Consider the following 20,977-nt stretch of genomic DNA (forward strand, 5'->3'; position numbering starts at 1 on the left):
GTGATGTCTTTGCTTTTTAAGATGCTGTCTAGGTTTGTCATTGCCTAGGTTTGTTTGAAACTACATAGCACCCCTAATTAACACGAAGTTCACAATCACACTGTCGTTATGTTGCCACATCCACATCTTCCAACATTCATAGAATCATACAATCCTAGAGTTGGAAGAGACCACAAGGGCCATCCAGTCCAACCCCCTGCCAAGCAGGAAACACCATCAAAGCATTCCTGACAGATGGCTGTCAAGCCTCCGCTTAAAGACCTCCAAAGAAGGAGACTCCACTACACTCCTTGGCAGCAAATTCCACTGCCAAGCTTCTTCCATTCAGCTTCTTTGAATGTCCAGGAATTCCAGTGTCTAGTTCAAAGACACATTCCAGACTGGGAACACAATGCAAGGAGGGAATCTGGTGAGGGGGATCTGGTGAGATCTCTGGCTGATAGATCTGACCAGGCTGGTCTCCCCTCGCCTTGATATTCATTCTGGAAGGCAGAGGGGCTTTCAGACTCAGGGCAAGCTCTGTCCTCCACCTGGCCGATAGCAGGAGTCCCAGGAGGGGGCTTTCATCCTGCTCTGCAGTCCCAAAGCAGATGCGGACAGGATCGTTTGAGAGGAAGGGTTTGGAAGCGTCTGCCCGATAAGAACTTGCATGTCTGACTGCTGCTAAGTCCAGACACGGCAGGCAAGTGTGAATAACCTTTTAGTACGTGTGATGCAGAACCTGAATCATCACTCTGGGTGATAAGCAGTGCAGCACTGGTATTTTGACCTCCAAAGGGTGCCCAGGTGCATTAGGCTGGTTTGGATATTTCAGGAGAGAGGAGTCCCGTGTTGCAGAGCAGCAGCTCTGAAATGCCCTCTTCCAGAGAGCCGGTGCAGTGTAGTGGTTAAGAGAGCGTCCATTTTGCGCATGCGCAAAGCGCGATATCGCGCTTCTGTGCAGAACGCTTCTGCACATGTGCAGACCGCGCAGACATGTGCAGAAGTGTCCGAAAAACACTTCTGGGTTACCGGAGTACATAACCCAAAAATACGTAAGCCAAATCGGACGTAACCCAAGGTACGACTGTATGTTCTTCCCTGGGAATGTCTGCCTGTGATGGATAGAGCAACTTTTGTACTGTTCCCCAAGAACCTCTATGCTGGGTATTTGGGTAGTTTGTATGGTTTGAGGGTTGGTGGGTGTTATATATTTGTCATTACGTATAAGAAATCCAGGGCTGTCTTAAGTATATGAGGCGCCCTGGCGCGGGCGGCCAACTTGTGCTCCCGCGCTCCGCCGGACAGCTGGATGGTGCTGCTGGCGGGCGCTGCCGGCGGGGCTGGAGGGCGGCGGTGCCTTCCAGGCCATTGCGCCCTGGTGCCTTGCGCCAGTAGGCTCAATGGTTAAGACGGCCCTGAAGTAATCCAATCCTTTTAAAAGAAAGAAAGAAATGTTTTGGAACGGAAAGGTAGCGAAGAAACGCTCAGCTTGGATGCTGCAGATGATCATCCAAGAAAGAGAACGGAGATGGTTTGTCAAAGTCCTTTTCAAAGGGGGAGAAGCCTTCATTCCCTGCCCCCATTGAAGAGCACACCCAGCAGGGCATCCTTATCACAACACTGAGGGTGGGGTGGGGTGGGACCTACAATGGCATCATTGTGGTGAAATCAGTAAACACAGCTGGTTTGTTGACAGCCGAAAACTCTCTACCGGAGCATAATTTTGAGAAATACAACCATTCATTGAGAGCCCAATGATAGATATATGGCATGACTAGCAGTTACTTGCGAGATTACATGGTTTGTCTGGAAACTGATGCAAGGCCCGAAAGCTTTTCTGTTTGCTCGTGGATGTTGCGAAGCCAGATTCTTCTTTGCCGCGGCTGCTTATCTTGAAGTGGAGCAATGAGTGAGGAGGTGATTTGAGAACTTAAGAAACCCTGGCTGCTGAATCAGGCCAAGGGTCCACCTAGTCCAGCATCCCGATTTCACAGTGGCCAACCAGATGGGACAACTGGAAGCAGGACATTCACTTGCAATTCCTGGCAGCTGGGATTTGGAAGCATACTGCCTCGAATATAGCCATTGTGGTTACAAGGGGAGCATAGGAACATCAGACAAGCCTGCTGGATCAGGACAATGGCCCACCTAGACCAGTATCCTGTTCTCACAGTGGCCAGCCAGATACATCTGGGAAGCATGCAAGCAGAAGTTGAGCACATGAACACTTTCCCCTCCTGTGGTGTCCGGCAACTGGTATTCGGAAAGCATTGCTGCCTCCAACTGTGGATGCACAGCAGGGCTGCCAACTTGAATAAAACATTGGGGGGGGGCAGGTAAGCTCACCCCACATAATCAATCACAAGATGCAGCACACACACACACACACACACACACACACACCAGTGTGCTGTAGTGGTTAAGAGCGGCAGACTCGTAATCTGGTGAACCGGGTTCGCGTCTCCGCTCCTCCACATGCAGCTGCTGGGTGACCTTGGGCTAGTCACACTTCTCTGAAGTCTAAACAAAATAAAAAATCCTTCCAGTAGCACCTTAAAGACCAACTAAGTTTGTTCTTGGTATGAGCTTTCATGTGCATGCACACTTCTTCTTTGAAGTCTCTCAGCCCCACTCACCTCACAGCGGGGGAGGAATTGAAAGGAGAATGTTAGCCGCTTTGAGACTCCTTTGGGTAGTGCTAAAGTGGGATATCAAATCCAAACTCCAAACACCATTTCAATGGCAATGGTCGTCAACTTTGCGGGCCCCCAGCCCCCAACTTCGGCTCCTATGAGTTGGCTCCTAAGAGGCATAGCATAGACACCATGGTAAATAGCCATTGAGAGCCTCAATCATCACAAATTTGTCTAATCTTCCTTCAAGTTGATAGTCATCACACAATCCAATATGGCTTGGAGATCTGCAAAGATCCTTGCATGACTTGGTGTCTGGCTTCGGGGAATCAGATCCCTCCCCCGGTGGCAGTAAATAAGCAGATCAAATGAAAGGAGCCTTCTTACCAGATGAGTTCTTTAATAATCACAGCAGGAGACAAAGGAATGCATCTCTCTCTCAAAATGGCGTTGCTCCTAGTAAAGGTTCACCCCCTCCGTCCCCATTAATCTATGTCACTCCTACATCGGGTAATGTGAACTTGTTGCCGGGTTCTATCACTTTCCAAGCCCGTCTAGTCTTAGGAGAAGAGGGGTGGGGATTCAGGAATGCTGTCCAAGGACACTGAATCTGCCAGCTCTCTCTCTCTACTGCCATTTCCTTTTCTAGCTGTCCCTCACCCAGTATTTCCCAGCTTTCCCCCTCTGGAATATGCCCTTCTGCAAACTACTGTCGTAAATCGATACTGTCCTACTGCCCTTGGGAAGGTTCAGGAAAGGGGTGGGGTGGGGGCTCCCGTCATTCCTCCTCAGTCCAGTCCCTGACACTTGGTTCCTACTTGCAGGATCCCAGGGGCATCTGCTTGGCCACTGTGAGAACAGGATGGTGGGGGAGATGTCATCTTGATGAAAGCCACAGCATCTGGCTGTCACCGGAGGCATCTGCTGATAGCAACTAGGACTTGACTCCATGGGTTGGGTTCCATTGCAAGAGCATCCTCCGAGAGCCAAGCCAGTTTACTACCCAGGACAATAAAACCACCCTGCACGCTGTCAGTTTTTTTCTGCCACAGAGCAGGTTCTGTCTTGCCTTACTGATCCTAAAAAAGAGGCATTCATTCACCTGGTTAGAAGATGACACAACGTGACTCACACACTCTTGCGGAATCCAAACCTGTCTGTCTTGACCCAGTCACCTGGCAAACACAAAAGGATGAGCTCTGGAGGTGGTTACCCAAGACATTTCCCTGCCATCTACCAACAAAGCAGATGAGCATCGCCCGTTCTTGGCGCAGCTGGGCATTCAGGGCTGGATTAAGCCACACAAAGCATTCTATAGAGGTAGCCCCTTGGTATAGGAGGTTTGTTTGTTGTTATTCAGTTGTTCAGTCGTGTCCGACTCTTTGTGACCCCATGGACCAGAGCATGCCAGGCACGCCTATCCTTCACTGCCTCTTGCAGTTTGGTCAGACTCACGTTGGTAGCTTCGAGAACACTGTCCAACCATCTCATCCTCTGTCGCCCTCTTCTCCTTGTGCCCTCCATCTTTCCCAACATCAGGGTCTTTTCCAGGGAGTCTTCTCTTCTCATGAGGTGGCCAAAGTACTGGAGCCTCAACTTCAGGATCTGTCCTTCCAGTGAGCACTCAGGGCTGATTTCTTTAAGAATGGATAGGTTTGATCTTCTTGCAGTCCATAGTAGGTTTACTTGACTGTATCCCAATGTGAACGTATGCAGAGGAAGGCAACCAAGATGGTAAATGGTCTGGAGACCAAGCCTTATGAGGAATGGTTGAAGGAGTTGGGGATGAGCCTGGAGAAGACTGAGAGATACTATAATGGTCATTGTCAAATATCCAAAGGACTGTCTCGTGGATGGTGGGTGCAAGCATGCTTTCTGCTGCTCTGGAGGGTAGGATCCCATGGACTCAAATGACAAGAAAGCTACCCGTAAATGTTAGGAAGAACTTTCTGATGGTAAAAGCTGTTTGACAGTAGAATGGACCTCCTCGGAAGGTGGTAGACTCTCCTTCATTGGAGATTTTTAAACAAAGATTCATTAGATTGCAAGGGGTTGGAGTAAATAACACTTGGGCATCCCTTCCAGCGCTACAATTCTATGATTCTATGCAGAACCCCTAGAAGTGTATGGTGTAATCCAAAATGCTAAATGTTCCATACTCTGATCTGAAGATTACTTGGTCCTTTAATTAAGAGGTCACCTTCTTCTCTGTGTTCCTAAAGGATCTGTGGAATCCTTGACTGCAAAGAGTTCATTTCCCATCCAGTTTCTGCATGGTGAAGTATGTGCGAAGCCTCCCAGTCTCTCCCCATTGCACACCTGACCTAGGCCACGTCCTCGGAGGATGCGCAAGTCGTAAAGGGAAGCAGGAATGGGAAAGTGCAGCGTTTTCTGCTACACCGAGCAAATTACCACGCCAATTCATCAAGGCAAACATATGGGGATCTGCTCTCTTCCTGCCTCTGCAACGAAGGCGTTCTTGACTGCAGGGGATGAACTGCAAACCTCTCCAGAAGTTTGCAGACAGCTGAAAGCACTGTTCCCGACTGGTGCAGCTCCTCTCGCCCCTTTGGGTACAACATCGAAGAACCTAAGAGCTTGCTGGAGCTGGCCAGTGGCCCACACAGTCCAGCATGTTGTTGTCACAGTTGCCAACCAGATGCCTGTTGGAAGCCTGCAAGGAGGACCTGAGCCCAAGAGCCCTGTCTCCTTCTGTGGTTTCCAGCAACTGGCATTCAGAAGCCATTCACAACTCTGCCTGGTAACCAATGTCCCCACTGTGGAAGGATGTGTGGATCCAGAATTGGCCTCCACAGTCACTTACAGGCTCACTTTTAAGACCGTGTTTATGGAAGACAATCTTACTCAGTTGTGAGGGATCGCTAAAGAGAAGACAGTTTATATGGGGATGGAGGAAAATAAATAAATTCCATCCCACCTCATTCAGGAGGTTTTACTCACTTATTGGAGTCTGAAAAGGCGGCAGAAGAGCTTTGACAGCATCTCAGATGCCGGTAAGCCTGACCTTCCCAGACTCTCGTAAGCAGCCCTCTGTCTCATGGCGGGAGGTGGGCTGGGGGTTCCCGGAGGTTCCTGACGTTTCACAATTTGCACCTGGACCCCCGGAGCTGAACCCTCGTGTAAGACACAAGCTCACTGTACAGACAAATGTGTGATTTGAGCAGAGCTATCAGCTTTGGGCACCAGAAATCCAAATTTATGAACTTGTATGTTGTTGTTCAGTCGTTCAGTCGTGTCCGACTCTTCGTGACCCCATGGACCAGAGCACGCCAGGCACGCCTATCCTCCACTGCCTACCGCAGTTTGGCCAAACTCATGTTAGTTGCTTTGAGAACACTGTCCAACCATATCATCCTCTGTCATCCCCTTCTCCTTGTGCCCTCCATCTTTCCCAACATCAGGGTCTTTTCCAGGGAGTCTTCTCTTCTCATGAGGTGGCCAAAGTACTGGAGCCTCAGCTTCAGGATCTGTCCTTCCAGTGAGCACTCAGGGCTGATTTCCATAATTCAAAAGCATCAATTCTTCGGCGATCAGCCTTCTTTATGGTCCAGCTCTCGCTTCCGTACATTACTACTGGGAAAACCATAGCTTTAACTATACGGACCTTTGTCGGCAAGGTGATGTCTTTTCTTTTTAAGATGCTGTCTAGGTTTGTCATTGCTCTCCTCTCAAGAAGCAGGCGTCTTCTAATTTCGTGAACTTGTATAAGATACATGAATTGGATACATGAATTTCCATTCTTCCCTCCAAACAATCCCCAAAGTTCCCTCTCCCTTTTGCAAATCTGTATTTCATTTGCCTGTTTTGAAGCTTGCGGCAGACACTGCCAACTGAAACGAAAATACATCGCCTCTCCGTCAACCGAGTCATCGACGGCGGTGTTCGACAAGACTTATTACAAGACCATTTACATATAGAGATGGTGCAATATTCCGAGCGGTGTCAGCCCGGAGGAGCAGCTTAGTTTCTGAGCAAAAAGAGCTGTTGTCTTCCATGGCCTGCATGTGAACCTCCCTGAAACATTTGGCTGACCACTCCGTGGGAAGGACTCTGGACAACATGGAGCCAGGGCCTGATCTAGCAGGGCTCCCGTTCTGCTACTATTTTTTTTAAACTTCTCCAATGCACTTTAAAAATAAAGCAGCAATTAAATTTTTTATTTTTTAAGAAGGTGGGTCCCAAAAATATCCACCTCGTGTGTCAAAAGCCAGGGAAAGAGGGGCATCTTCAACATTCTCCGAAAGCTGTGCAATGAGGATGGCAGACACATATCTATGGGGAAGGAATTCCGCAACTTTGGGGCCACCACAGAGAAGACCCTCGCCCAGGCACCACCTCTTATTTTCAAGTTTTTAATGGGAAGTTTTAAAATGTTTTATCATGGTTTTAATAAACTGTTGGGAGTTGCCCAGAGTGGCTGGGGAAACCCAGCCAGATGGACAGGGTATAAATAATAATAGTCACTATGATTATTATTATTTTTATAAGTGGGTCTGTATCAAAGCCTTGTATCATTGAGTTGTCCTGTTCACTGGTTGGTTGGTTGAACAAAATGCACATGCCTCTAAGTGATTTACAATGGCCAATAAAAACCGTTAAGAATGCCCACGTGTTAGAAATCACCCCAGAACTGACCCTACTAAACATTTTCCAAGACAATAATGGCCACTTACACAACAAGGAACTCATAACCCACCTACTCTCAGCAGCCAGAAACATGACTAAGAACCAGAGCAGGGCATGGAAACGCCGTTTACCTTCCTGCCGGAGCAGTACCTATTTAGGAATAGGAATAATTTATTATTATTGGCCAAGTACATTTTCCAACATACTTGGAATTTGTTTCGGCTACATTGCAATGTAAACATACAGACACTGTTCCTCTCACAATACAAAGAAGTAAAGAAACCCCACCCATATTTTACCTCCCCTTAAGCTATACAACTACGAATTTAACAATTTAATGGCACAAGGGAAAAAACTATTCTTGTGCCTGGCCGATTTTGTATATGAAGTCCTGTAGCGACGTCCAGATGGAAGTAAATCAAGCAGATGATGACCGGGATGTAAAGGATCTGCTACAATTCTCTCTGCTCTCTTCTTTACTCGGGTAGCATAAATTGTCTCTATTGAAGGCAAGCTAACACCAATTACCCTTTCTGCAATTCTTACAGCTCGTTGGAGCTTTTTCTTGTCTCTCTTGGAGGCTGTACCGTACCAAGCTGTTATAGAATTACAGAGAACAGTTTCAATGATGCCTCTGTAGAATTGAATCAACACTTCCTGGGACAATTTAAATTTCCTTAGTTGACGCAGGAAATACAGCCTCTGGTGGACCTTTTTAATAATACTATTGATGTTGCTTGAACAATTTAAGTTATAAGAAATTATAGAGCCCAGGAACTTAAAGGACTCTACTACTACAACCATGTTACCAAGAATGGAAAGTGGTGGCAGAACAGAAGAGTGCCTTCTGAAATCAATTACCATTTCTATTTATCTACTTGCACTTTGACGTGCTTTTGAACTGCTAGGTTGGCAGGAGCAGGGACCAAGCAACGGTAGCTCACCCCGCCATGGGGATTCGAACTGCCGACCTTCTGATCGGCAAGCCCTAGGCTCTGTCGTTTAACCCACAGCGCCACCCGCGTCCCTACTAGACTTACTTGGAGGCAAATGTCTAAGTGCAATGCTGTACTGTCTACTCAAAGGTCAGGAATGCTTTGATGGTGTTTCCTGCTTGGCAGGGGGTTGGACTGGATGGCCCTTGTGGTCTCTTCCAACTCTAGGATTCTAAGACCTTTGGAGTTTAACGGTGCTCAGCCCCTTAGCAACTTTGGCTAAAGCTGTGCAGGCCACGTTCCACTCACTAATTGCAAGAAATTTTTAAATGGCAGCTCTGTGAAAACCTCTTGGTGCAGACAGGCCCCTTTCAAGGGAACAGAAGGCAAGCAAGGGATTCGTTCCAGGATAGCAAGAGCACTGCTGCCATCTCCTGGCTCTTGTGACACATTAATAGGCTGGAAACTCTGCCACAAGAGACAATGGAGTTCGCCTCCGGGGGTGAAGTCAAACTGACCTCTCGGGGCGCAAGCCCAGGCAGTTTGTCTGGGCTGCCCAGATGACAAGACCCCCCCTCTCGGCCTCACTGATGGGGTCCAAAGGAAAGCAGAACAAGTCGTTTGGCACTAGCCGGGCTTCAGGAGTTGCCAGGAGGAGGTATACAAAGAGCCGTCTACAAAATATGCAGATACCACCTTATTTATCATTGAACTCCCTACTGGTGTTGTATGTTCAATCCACAGGAGCCTGCCTTTGCATGAGAAGACAGCCATTAATAGGCAGTAGTCTACTAACATTTGCCCAGTTTAATTAGAGTAGCAATTAGAGCTTTTGAGAAGGGGGGTGGGTGGGGGATATTTCCTGGTGTGTGTGGAAGGGAATCCAGTGTGGTGTAGTGGTTAAGAGCGGTAGACTTGTAATCTGGTGAACCGGGTTCGCTTCCCCGCTCCTCCACATGCAGCTGCTGGGTGACCTTGGGCTAGTCACACTGCTCTGAAGTCTCTCAGCCCCACTCACCTCACAGAGTGTTTGTTGTGGGGGGGGGGGGAGGAAGGGAAAGGAGAATGTTAGCCGCTTTGAGACTCCTTCGGGTACTAATAAAGCGGGATATCAAATCCAAACTCTTCTTCTTCTTCTTCCCTTGTAGGGTTGCCAGGTGTCCACTATGTGAGTGCATAGTCCACTTTTCCACATTATGTTCACTATTTTTTTTCACAAAACAGTGGACATTTTTTTATTATGATGGAATGGTATTTTAATACGTGTTGAAATGTTTGTAAGAAAATATATAATTTAATTTAATCCCCCCCCCCCCGCTTAATAGCCACATTCCTTCAAGGCTATGTGTTGCTGTCAACTGTTGTTTCACCTGCAGCTTTTTGAGCCGATTTTATTTCCTGGGTGGATCTTCTTCCTCTTTCCCAGCCAATCAGGGATCACAGTACGACCATGATAACATTCTTATTGTGTTACAGATAATATTATTATTGTGTTATGTCTTTATTATCGTGTTACGTCTTGTGGGTGTTTCGCTCTTCTCAGGAGGCTTGTGTGGAATGAGGGGCTGTCAGAAAACCACACGTTCTGCAGAGAAGAACCAGGAGAACCTCCAGAATGGATCCCATCCCAGCAGAGCCTCCAAATTTAAAAGGCACCAAACACAAGCCTCGGCTGTCAAGGGAAAATACCAGGAATGCACTTCCTGCCAATTTTTATTCGGCAGCTGTGCTTTCACTTGTACCACACGTGACGTCATATGGTCCCAGCCAATCAGGGATCATATGGTGTCAGGTGTGGGGCAGGTGGCTTGGGGAAAACATCCACAAGGGCTCAATTAGGTCTCCCATGTCTGCCCTACAATTTCGTCTTCAGCCCCTCCATCTCCCGCAGCCTCTGAAAGAAGATTGGATGGCACTTTCTGGCCTAAACAAAATAAAAAATAAAAAAATCCTTCCAGTAGCATCTTAGAGACCAACTAAGTTTGTTCTTGGTATGAGCTTTTGTGTGCATGCACACGAAAGCTCATACCAAGAACAAACTTTCCCCCCCCCCATATAATTTTTTATTGGTTTTATAAAAAATACATTGTTAAAATCCATCACATTATCTTTCATCTTTTAACATTTTAGCTTTTTCAAGCCGTGACTTCCCTCAAACCCTTCACATGATTTTCTAACATTTATTACTTATATTTATACTTCTTAAATCTATCATTGCTATAAATCATCACATTCAACTTGATCACTATAATTTCATATCTGCAACAATATTTCTTCATTAATCTACAAAGCTTCTTGTAATCCTATCAACGTATTTAACTGAGTACAATTGTCTTTTAGATAATCAGTAAACTTAGTCCAATCTCTGATGAATTTCTGGTCCCGCTGTTCTCGGATTCTTCCCGTCATTTTGTCCATTTCCGCATACTCCATTAGTTTCACTGTCCATTCTTCCTTTGCCGGTATTTCTTCCTGTTTCCATTTTTGTGCTATTAAAATTCTCGCTGCAGTTACGGCATATTGAAAAAGTTTAAAATCTTGTTTTTTAAAAAAATATCTGTACCTGTAATTCCCAGTAGAAAGGCTTCTGGTTTTTTAACAAATGTATATTTCAACATTTTTAAAAGTCATGTCCCAGAAGCCTTTTACCACCAAGAACAAACTTAGTTGGCCTCTAAGGTGCTACTGGAAGGATTTTTTAAAAATCTTTTTTTGTTTTGACTATGGCAGACCAACATGGCTACCTACCTGTAACTTTCTGGCCTGAAAGGGTGGTTTTGTCCTTTCAACACAGAACTCACTTTTTGACAGACTCCTCAGCAAAACTCACCTCTCCACAGATATTGCTACTGGCATATCTCGACGCTCATGTCTTCGAGCCTGTCAGCCAATGTAATGAATCAGATCTAAGTTAGGGGATGTTCAGAAAGCCACGGTGTTTTAGGAGTTAATGGGCACCCCAGTTTGAGTGGCAGATACCCCATGGGAGGCGGGACATTCCGCTCTTTAAAAGGAGGGAGCGGCCGTTAGTGGAGGCGAGTGGTGACTGGAAGAAGGAGGGCGTGGGGCCAGGATAGTGGTGTGTAGGTTAGGATAGGTTAGGATACGTTGAAGATGTGTATATGATGCTGAAAGAAAGAGTTTACACTGTTAGGAAACTAAGCTTATGAACCATTGCGGAAACCGTTATGTTCTGTAAGAAATAAAGACCTCTTATTGTTGAGCTAAGAAAATACCATCGTTCATTTGGTCCAGCGAGTTATATAGGCTCTTGAGGAGCTGAACTCGGGGAAAGGACAAAACTGACCTGCAGGGTGATAGTTTGTGTCTTGGAGTTCCCTCAGGAGGGGCTAGCGGGCGGAAACCCTGGTATTGCCACAGAGTTGCAAAGAGGGCTTAGCTAACTGGTATAGTGAGGGGATCTAATGAAAGAGAGACCCCGAACTGTAGGCAAAGGAGAGTTTAACCCTTGAAGCCCAGAGCAGAAGATATAACCGGCCACGGCCGCTGGACAGGAAAACTCCCGTTACTAAGGGACCCCCAGATTATAGATAAAAGGGGATTGAAATAACAGACGAACCTCAGAGGGACAGGTGGGGTGCATTGTAATTTGACCCAGAACACCTGATTAAAAATTCACTTAGTAACGAGGGGAGAGTCTGAAGTGGAGGTTCGTTGCAGCCAACACGTAGGGTAGGAGATTTATAGAAGTACTTTTGCTTGTTTTAACAAAGGAGTTAGGCAGAGAGGTGATAGAACCACAACAGTGAGGAATATATTAATCCACGTAATGCTGAGAGTCATTCGCCTTGGAGGGGTGATGAGGTCTCTTCTCCTGCTGCTGTTGGCCAAATCTGGCCCTCCTCTCGTGAGTGGCAAGGACTTTTGTCACTCCAGATGGCCTGGGAGCAGAGAGAAAGGAATAATATTGCACAGAGACCAACGGGTTGTCGCTTTCTTAAAATCTCAAGATCGTGTCTACAGGTTAGCCATCTCTAATCCACCGAGAAGCAATGATTCCAAACCTTCCTGCTAGCATGAAATGCATTTCCCCCCCGCTGCGCACTGTAATCTCCTATGAACATTTTTTGGTACACATCACTTGGCAGGAGAACCACGTAGCAAAATCCGGAGGGGTTTGCATTTCAAAAGATGGCTGAGATTTGGTCCGCGTCTTGTTACAGAAAGTGCAAATTGGGAATATTTGCCTTTCATGCGAATCAAATTGCTTCTCTTCCCCGTTCTTACTTCAGTGTACACCAGGGGTAGGCAACCTGTTTAGACCACAGCGCCACCCGTGTCCCTACAATAGCTGGGGAAACCCAGCCAGCTGGATGAGGTATAAATAAATCATCATTGTCATCATCATCATTATCATCATCAACAACAACAACAACAATAACAACAACAACTTAATGGAATCTGAAGGACGATTCTAGATGATTTTTTTTAAACAACCAAACCAATCTTGAAACATAATAATAATAATAATAATAATAATAATAATAATTTATTTGTACCCCACCCATCTGGCTAGGTTCCCCCAGCCATTCTGGGTGGCTTCCAACAAATATTAAAATACAACAACAATTGCATTCCCCCTTCCTCTCTCCCCTGCCTTCTTGCTTCCAAAGAGGGATGCTCAAGGAATTTGATCTCTGCAAATTCTGAATCCCAGTGCAAACTTCCCAGTTGCCTCCTGGGCTCATGCGTGGACTGAAAGGCGGTTCCCCAAACGCTGCGAGAGGCACTTACGGGACTAACCTCACTCGAAGAGTTCTTGGACGGAAGCGACTCCCGTGATGGCGCTCGGTTGCAACCAGATGGGGGCAGACTTTTGGGTGATGCTGCTCCTGCTTCGGCCGGCAACTTTCCTCCTCGGCAGATCTCCGCCCCACTTATTGAGCAGGCAGGCAATCACCTCAGAAGCTGCCTCTTGAACGCCATGGCTGGATGCCTCCGCAAGCTTCTCGAGCGCTGAAACAGGAGGGGCAGAGGCGTCAGGGGACCAACTCTTCAAGTAACAAGAGCAGATATGCCAATAGAACCTGACTACTGCTACTAGGAATAGGAATAGGAATAGGAATAGGAATAGGAATAGGAAGGAATAATTTTATTGGCCAAGTACCAACATACTTGGAATTTTGTTTCGGCTACATTGCAATATAAACATACTTTATACAACACTATTCCACTCACAATACAATAACACAGCAAAGGAACCCCACCCATAACTGGCCCCCCCTTCTGCTACATAACTACGAATTTAAGAATTCGGGAGGAAACTGTTCCTGTGCCTAGCCGTTTTTGTATATAAAGCCCTGTAGCGACGTCCAGATGGAAGTAAATCAAACAGATGGTGACCGGGATGCAAAGGATCTGCGACAATTCCCTCTGCTCTCTTCCTAACTCGGGTAGCATAGAGTGTCTCTATTGAAGGCTATATGCTGCTGCTGCTGCCGCCCAGGACTGAGCTGCTGGGAGCCTGAAGGGCCCTGCCCTGCTTCTCTCCACCTGGCTTGGGTCGGGGCCTGACAGACTCCATAAAGGACTGCTGCTGCTGCTGGGCAGAGAGGGCTCCGTTTTTGCTTTTGCTTTTTATTTTATTTTGCTTTTATTTTTTACCTATGTCATTTTAAATTGGGTGAAAGAGGAGAGCGCAAAATATGGTATGAAGCTCAACATCAAAAAAAACATCAAGGCCACTGGTCCCATCACCTCCTGGCAAATAGAAGGGGAAGAAATGGAGGCAGTGAGAGATTTTACTTTCTTGGGCTCCATGATCACTGCAGATGGTGACAGCAGTCACAAAATTAGAAGACGCCTGCTTCTTGGGAGAAAAGCAATGACAAACCTAGACAGTATCTTAAAAAGCAGAGCCATCACCTTGCCGACAAAGGTCCGTATAGTTAAAGCTATGGTTTTCCCAGTAGTGATGTACGGAAGTGAGAGCTGGACCATCAAGAAGGCTGATCGCCGAAGAATTGATGCTTTTGAATTCTGGTGCTGGAGGAGACTCTTGAGAGTCCCATGGACTGCAAGAAGATCAAACCTATCCATTCTGAAGGAAATCAGCCCTGAGTGCTCACTGGAAGGGCAGATCCTGAAGTTGAGGCTCCAGTACTTTGGCCACCTCATGAGAAGAGAAGACTCCCTGGAAAAGACCCTGATGTTGGGAAAGATGGAGGGCACAAGGAGAAGGGGACGACAAAGGATGAGATGGTTGGACAGTGTTCTCGAAGCTACTAACATGAGCTTGGCCAAACTGCGGGAGGCAGTGAAGGATAGGGGTGCCTGGCGTGCTCTGGTCCATGGGGTCACGAAGAGTCGGACACGACTGAACGACTAAACTCTACAACAACAGGTCTTGCAAGCAGAGCTGCTGCTTCCCTCTTTGGAAACCCTGTGGAGGTGACTCTGGGGGGACTTACAGGCCAGCAGAAGCAGCCGCAAAGTCTCGTCTAGCTCTGTGAGCAGCATACATTCCAGAATGACTCCTGGAGGAAAGAAGTCAAACAAGGACACGTCAGGTATCTGATGCCATCTTAGCTATAAAATCCCTAGAGCGGTTTAATAAAAATAATAAAAATAATATATTTTTATTTGTGCCGGAGCCGGGCTCAGGGCGGCTAACATCATAAAACGAACCCAGTATACAAAGAACATAAACACAGGCAATCAGTTAATTAAAATAATCTTAAAATTAGTTCAGAGCAAATTAAAATTTGGACAGATGGAAGTCCATGGGTAAAACTGAGAGTGGTTTAACAGTCAATAGTGCTTTCTGTGGAACTCTGGGAATCGTAGTGCTGGAAGGGGAGCAGGGGTTATCCAACAACTCGCAGCGCCTGTCACAAACTACATTTCCCAGAATTCTTTGGGCTTGGGGAGCCCAAAGTGGTATAATAGTGATACTGGAAAAATAATAAATCAAGATAACAAACTTTTTTTATATATATAAAAGAATGGAAATGGTTGACTGAATATTTACAAACAAACTGTAGACAGATAAGAAGAACATTGGCAGGATAATTGTAATAATCTGCAGTTTTATAAGAGTAGGTATTTAAAGTAGATGAATATATGAGCAAATTAATTTGATTTGGATATGCAGAAAATATTAAAAATAAATTTAAGGAACTGCAGAAAGAGGAGGAAGGAAATCAAGTTTTGAACGGTTAAAATGATTGTAAAGTGATTGAAATGTATAACACTGAAAATCATAAATAAAATATCCTTTACAAAACACAAAGTGGTATAATAGTGTAACATGAGCGGGAGATTTCTGGACTTGTCATAAATCTGGTGAGGACCCTCCTGTAAGCTCCGTCTAAGGGGGAAGGTGCAAATAAAGTACTGTACTTTAAATATTTAACAATAACCACGAATTTTCATGAAGATTTCATGTCTGCTGAAGAAGTCAGAAACCTATTTCCTCTCTCTCCCATGTCTGTTTCTCTGTGTGTATAATACATCAATATGACTAGAACAATCATATCTAGCCTGGTGCCTTGCAGATGTTTTAATCAACCAACCAATCAATCAATCAATCAATCAATCATCAGACTTATTAGCAGCTGGCTATGTGAAAGGTCCCTAAGTGATTTGCAATAAAAAACTTAAACATAATTACATTACACCCAGGGGCAGAGCGAGGGGGGTGGGGGTGGACCACCCCGGGTACCGTCCTGGGGGGTGACATTTGGGGGCCCCCGCCCCATGATTGGCTCGTCCCTTGACCTGCCGCCGGCGCCTGCTTTCCTGCTGGCTTGGCTGAAGTGAGGTATGGGCGGGGCCAGCTTTTTTCTTTTTTTGCTTTATCATTTTTATTGGTTTTACAAACATACAGTATATTATACATATTTTTACTTCATATCCAATCTAATACTTTGGCTTTTATAGCCATGACTTCCTTCAATCCTTCCTTCTGGTTTCAAAAATTATTTCTCTTTTTTTTGTTTTTATACCTCTTAATTCTATCATTGCTTTACTATTCATATTTAACATCATTTTTACTTATTTCATTTTACAACAATATTTCTTCTATAACTACAAAGCCTCTTGTAGGCCTATTAACGTATTTAATTGAGTTTTTTCTTTCAGATAATTTGTAAATTTAGTCCAGTCTCTTATGAATTTTTGGTCTCGCTGTTCGCGAAGTCTTCCTGTCATTTTGTCTAACTCTGCATACTCTGTTAATTTCATTATCCATTCCTCTTTTGTCGGTAGTAGATCTTGCTTCCATTTTTGTGCCACTAGGATTCTAGCTGCCGTCACAGCATACTGAAATTTTTTTTGATCTTCTTTTTTAATTTCTGTACCTGTAATGCCTAACAGAAACGCCTCTGGCTTTTTGGCGAAATTATACTTTAACATTTTTCTCAATTTGTTATATATTTCATCCCAAAATAATTTTACCTTTTTACACTCCCACCACATATGGTGGAAAGAACCGATATTTTCTTTGCATTTCCAACACTTATTGCTACCTTTGTGCATTTTTGCCAATTTAGCTGGTGTAATATACCACCTATACATCATTTTATAGGCGCTGGCTTGGTGGGGAGGTGAGGGGCGGGCCAGCGAGGAGAGGTGACACCCCTCCCTCCCTCTCTGGCCCGCCCCTCGCTCTGCCCAGCCGAGCGCTGAAAAAAGCCCTTTAAAAAAAGGAGAAGGAAAGTTCTTTTTAAAAAGGGGCTTTTTTCAGCGCTGGCTCGGCGGGGAGGTGAGGGGCGGGCCAGCGAGGGAGGGAGGGGTGTCACACCGCCCCGGTTGGCGAAGAGGCTTGCTACGCCCCTCATTACACCATGGACCATTCACATGAAACACAGAGGTTCTCCTGCAAAGACCATGTTCACAGGCAGACAGTGAAAACTACGTCTCCCATCAGCGCCAGGCGGCCTCGCCTCTCTCACCTGACAACTCGAGGGCTCTGATTTGGATCTCTTCCCACCTGCTTTGGAAATAGGCTTTGGTCTTTTTCAAGAGCTCCCTCCTCATCTCTGCGTGGCTGTTGACCTGACATTGACCAAACACAACATTCTCATCAGCTTCCTTGGCAGCCAAAAAAAAGATAAATAAAATGAAAAGAGGCAATAATGATATGACAAAATGGCTCTCTAATTTTAATTTTAATTTATATTTTTTTAAAAAAAAAAACCACAAGCAGATAGATCACACTGTGGTGCCTTTTGTGACAAATTTCCCTTCTGCGAGTTTCATTACCGAACACCGTGCAGTGCGTTTTATAGAAATGAATTATGCAAACAAAATCAACAGGCAGTTCCCATCTCTTCCTTGTCCCCCCGCTTCCGTAATATTCGGTGTGGAGTGACCAGTTTCTGAATTCTTGAGGCCTCCTCTACTCTTAGGAACCAGAGAAGCATGTTTGCCAACCAGGAACCGTTGAGGTTTGTGAGCATTTCAGCCTTGTTAAGTTTCTATGTACGAATATTTGAAGTCCGTCCCTTGAAGAAACGATAACAGTAAAACGGGGATAATGCAAGCTAGCCGCCCGTCGGAAAACAGACGTGGACGCCTAAGAGACTTGAGCACCTTATTGCATTGAACTTTTTGCACATTGAACATTGCACTTTTGGAATCTTAATTGCCTCTTTTGAGACATTTGTACATCGTATGGATTATATCCCCTCCGGTTGTATATACAGGTGGAACTCGAAAAATTAGAATATCGTGGAAAGGTTCATTTCCTTCAGTAATTCAACTTAAAAGGTGAAACTAATATATGAGATAGACTCACGGCATGCAAAGTGAGATATGTGTCAAGCCTTTATTTGTTATAATTGTGATGATTATGGCGTACAGCTGATGAGAACCCCAAATTAACAATTTCAACTTTGGGGTTTTCATCAGCTGTATGCCATAATCATCACAATTATAACAAACAAAGGCTTGACATACCTCGCTTTGCATGTCATGAGTCTATCTCATATATTAAACTCCAGTAGCTAATGAAAACAATTGCTTACATAAATGGACTTTTCCATGATATTCTAATTTTTCGAGTTTCACCTGTATATATATATATATACAGAAAAAGCCCCTTAATCATATATATATATATGATTGAATACTCTCACGATTTGTGTTATTTGTATACACCCTGTTGCAAAATAAAGCTGTGACAACTCAGCGCTAAGGCTTTTAACCATAAGGTTGGTGGTTCAAGCCCACCCAGGGAAAGTTGTGGGCAGGATTCCTGCATTGCAGGGGGGTTGGGCTAGATGACCCCCCGGGGTCCCTTCCAACTCTGCAACTCTTCTATGATTTCTCCTTCGCTGCCGGCTTCCTGCCACAAGGACACTGCACTTATAGCAGGCCATAGGCAAACTCGGTTCTCCAGATGTTTTGGGACTGCAACTCCCATCATCCCTGACCACTGGTCCTGTTCGCTAGGGATGATGGGAGTTGTAGTTCCGAAACATCTGGAGGGCCGAGTTTGCCCATGCCTGACTTATATAGCCTCCTCATTCAGGGATCTCTTTGTCTCTCACCAGCTGCTTGCATATGTGCATGCGTAAATTCGGCAGCCCCAAACTGCTGGCAGTGTACATTTCTTCCATATGGGCTCTCAGCTTCCCTTTTGCCAAAAATGGCACCGAGCGCAGAAATGCAGCTCTGCATGCCTGAAAGAAAGAAGAAGGTGCAGGGTGGGTGGGTGGGGGTGGGAGCAGAACTGCACGGTTTCAGAATCATTGGTAGGCTTCTTCAAAGAAGTGAATGCAATGCAGGAAAATAATAATTTACAGAAACTAAACAGTTTTAAGAAAAACACTCCCTTTCGCTTCTGGGGTTTCTAAGAGCCCATATAGAGCCCTTAAGTAGGTTCCCTATCGGTAGGAGAAAATAACAGAGGCCAACTAGAGAATATTGAGAAGCAAAGCAGCTAGTAAGTCTGATCTTTATTAAACTGTTGCAACAGGGTCCACTGCTCTCCCTACGCAGGGAGTGGGGAGAGGAACGTAGAACATTGGTGTGCAAGCTTTTATATAGACATTTGAAAATTGCCTCCCCTGTAGCTCAAGACCACCACCCCTCCAAACATCATACATATGGTACATCACTCAAGGGGCAGTCTACAGCAGAAAACCTGTCTGCCAGGATACCTGATAATGGTCACTGATTGCTTTTACCTGGGCATCCTGGCCATTCTTTTGTGATGGTAAATACTCAGTTCCTGAATCCAGGTCACAGGCTCACCCTATTCATACACAGATATGCCCTTAAGACAGGATTTGTGAGCAAAGAGACAACAGGGGAGGCTTTTCCCATTTCCTTCCTCCTTGCAGAGAAACATTTGAGGTCAATTTGGGAGAGTCCAAATGGTTTCAGGATTGCTCTCCTGTACGATTTCAGACATACTTACTGTATGTATGTGTTTGCCTTGTAAATTTATGGACATATGAATTAAATATATGAGACCTTAGAATTCCTATAACAGGCATGTCCAACAGGTAGATCGTGATCTACTGGTAGATCATTGGACGTCTGTGGTAGATCACTGGTAGATCATTGGCTTCCCCCAAGGAAGCTGAACAACTGTGGCTCCCCTAAAAAAAGCTCAACATTTTACCTCCTCCTTGAAAAAACTAAACAACTTTGACCCAACCCCCCCAATGACCTTCCTCCTTCCTAAAAAAAGCTCAACATTGACCTGAACCCCCCAAAAGGGGGAAGATCACTGCCAGTTTTTAACTCTGTGAGTAGATCGCAGTCTCTTGGGAGTTGGCCACCCCTGTCCTATAACATAAACATTGAGCATGACAGATTTACTTCTGAGTAGACACATTTAGGATTGCACTGATCTGGGAGGTGCCAGTCTGGCCAGTTATTACGAGAGATCTCTCGGGGGTCAAATTATGCAGGCACCTCTAGTTTGGGCCTCACCCTGTGCCTTCACAATGGGACTTTGCCAGGAGGCAACGGCTATGGAACTATCACTTTCCTTTGGTATTCAGCGACCCAGGTGGGATGGACGGGGCTCTGGGTCTTACCTCAGACACCTTGGGATCGGGGTCCCACTGGTGAATCAGAAGTGGCACCAAACTCTTCCTGGCTTGCTCGGCAAAAAATGTTCTGTACCTGAATTTCGGCAAGCTAGCCAGGATGCCGAAGAGATGGAATGAGGCCTCCCGAATCTCCGCATCAACCTGTAGGCAGGGGGAAAACACCCCCCCCCATTATCATTCTTTATTTATTATTTCATAAAATGCATACACTGTATACAAATGTATGCAAATGATTGGGTAGGCTTGTCTAAATAATAATGTTTTTAGCAGCCAGGCACCAAAAAGTGTACATATAAGAATATAAGGGGGGGGGGGGGGCGGTATGTACAGCTGTACCTCGGAAGTCAAACGCCTTGCGAGTTAAACATTTTGGCTCCCAAACGCCACAAACCCAGAAGTGAGTGCTCTGGTTTGTGAACGTTATTTTGGAACCCGAACGTCCGTTGTGGCTTCTGCGGCTTCCAATTGGCTGCAGGAGCTTCCCGCAGCCAATCAGAAGCCGGTCTTAATGTACAAGTCAGGTAATAAGAACTGTTGGAAGTGCGACAAGGAGGAAGTTTTTTCACATGTGGTGGAAATGTGAGAGTGTTAAAAAAATACTGGGATAAAATTTACAATAAACTAAAGAAAATTTTCAAATACACTTTTAAGAAACGACCAGAAGCCTTCCTGCTGGGAATGGTAGCTGATGACGTTAAGGAAAGCGATCAAAAAAAAATTCTGTATGCAACTACAGGGGCAAGATCGTTAC

At 45.4% G+C, this 20,977-nt stretch overlaps 1 protein-coding gene across 1 annotated transcript in view; it reads right to left on the reverse strand.

Annotated features, from left to right (window-relative positions):
- Positions 1 to 11,975: 11,975 nt before the first annotated feature.
- Positions 11,976 to 20,977, reverse strand: part of LOC117060323 (maestro heat-like repeat-containing protein family member 2B) — a 61,962-nt gene continuing 52,960 nt past the window's right edge. Inside the window, exons 33-38 of the mRNA XM_033172541.1 lie at positions 20,212 to 20,367; positions 18,712 to 18,843; positions 17,113 to 17,215; positions 14,629 to 14,694; positions 12,967 to 13,174; positions 11,976 to 12,099 (exon numbers count right to left, since the gene is read on the reverse strand). Of these exons, the coding sequence (XP_033028432.1) occupies positions 11,976 to 12,099; positions 12,967 to 13,174; positions 14,629 to 14,694; positions 17,113 to 17,215; positions 18,712 to 18,843; positions 20,212 to 20,367 (789 nt within the window). The remainder of the gene's footprint in view (positions 12,100 to 12,966; positions 13,175 to 14,628; positions 14,695 to 17,112; positions 17,216 to 18,711; positions 18,844 to 20,211; positions 20,368 to 20,977) is intronic.

This window comes from Lacerta agilis, chromosome 1 (assembly GCF_009819535.1).
Source record: "Lacerta agilis isolate rLacAgi1 chromosome 1, rLacAgi1.pri, whole genome shotgun sequence".
Classification (NCBI taxonomy): Eukaryota; Metazoa; Chordata; class Lepidosauria; order Squamata; family Lacertidae; genus Lacerta; species Lacerta agilis.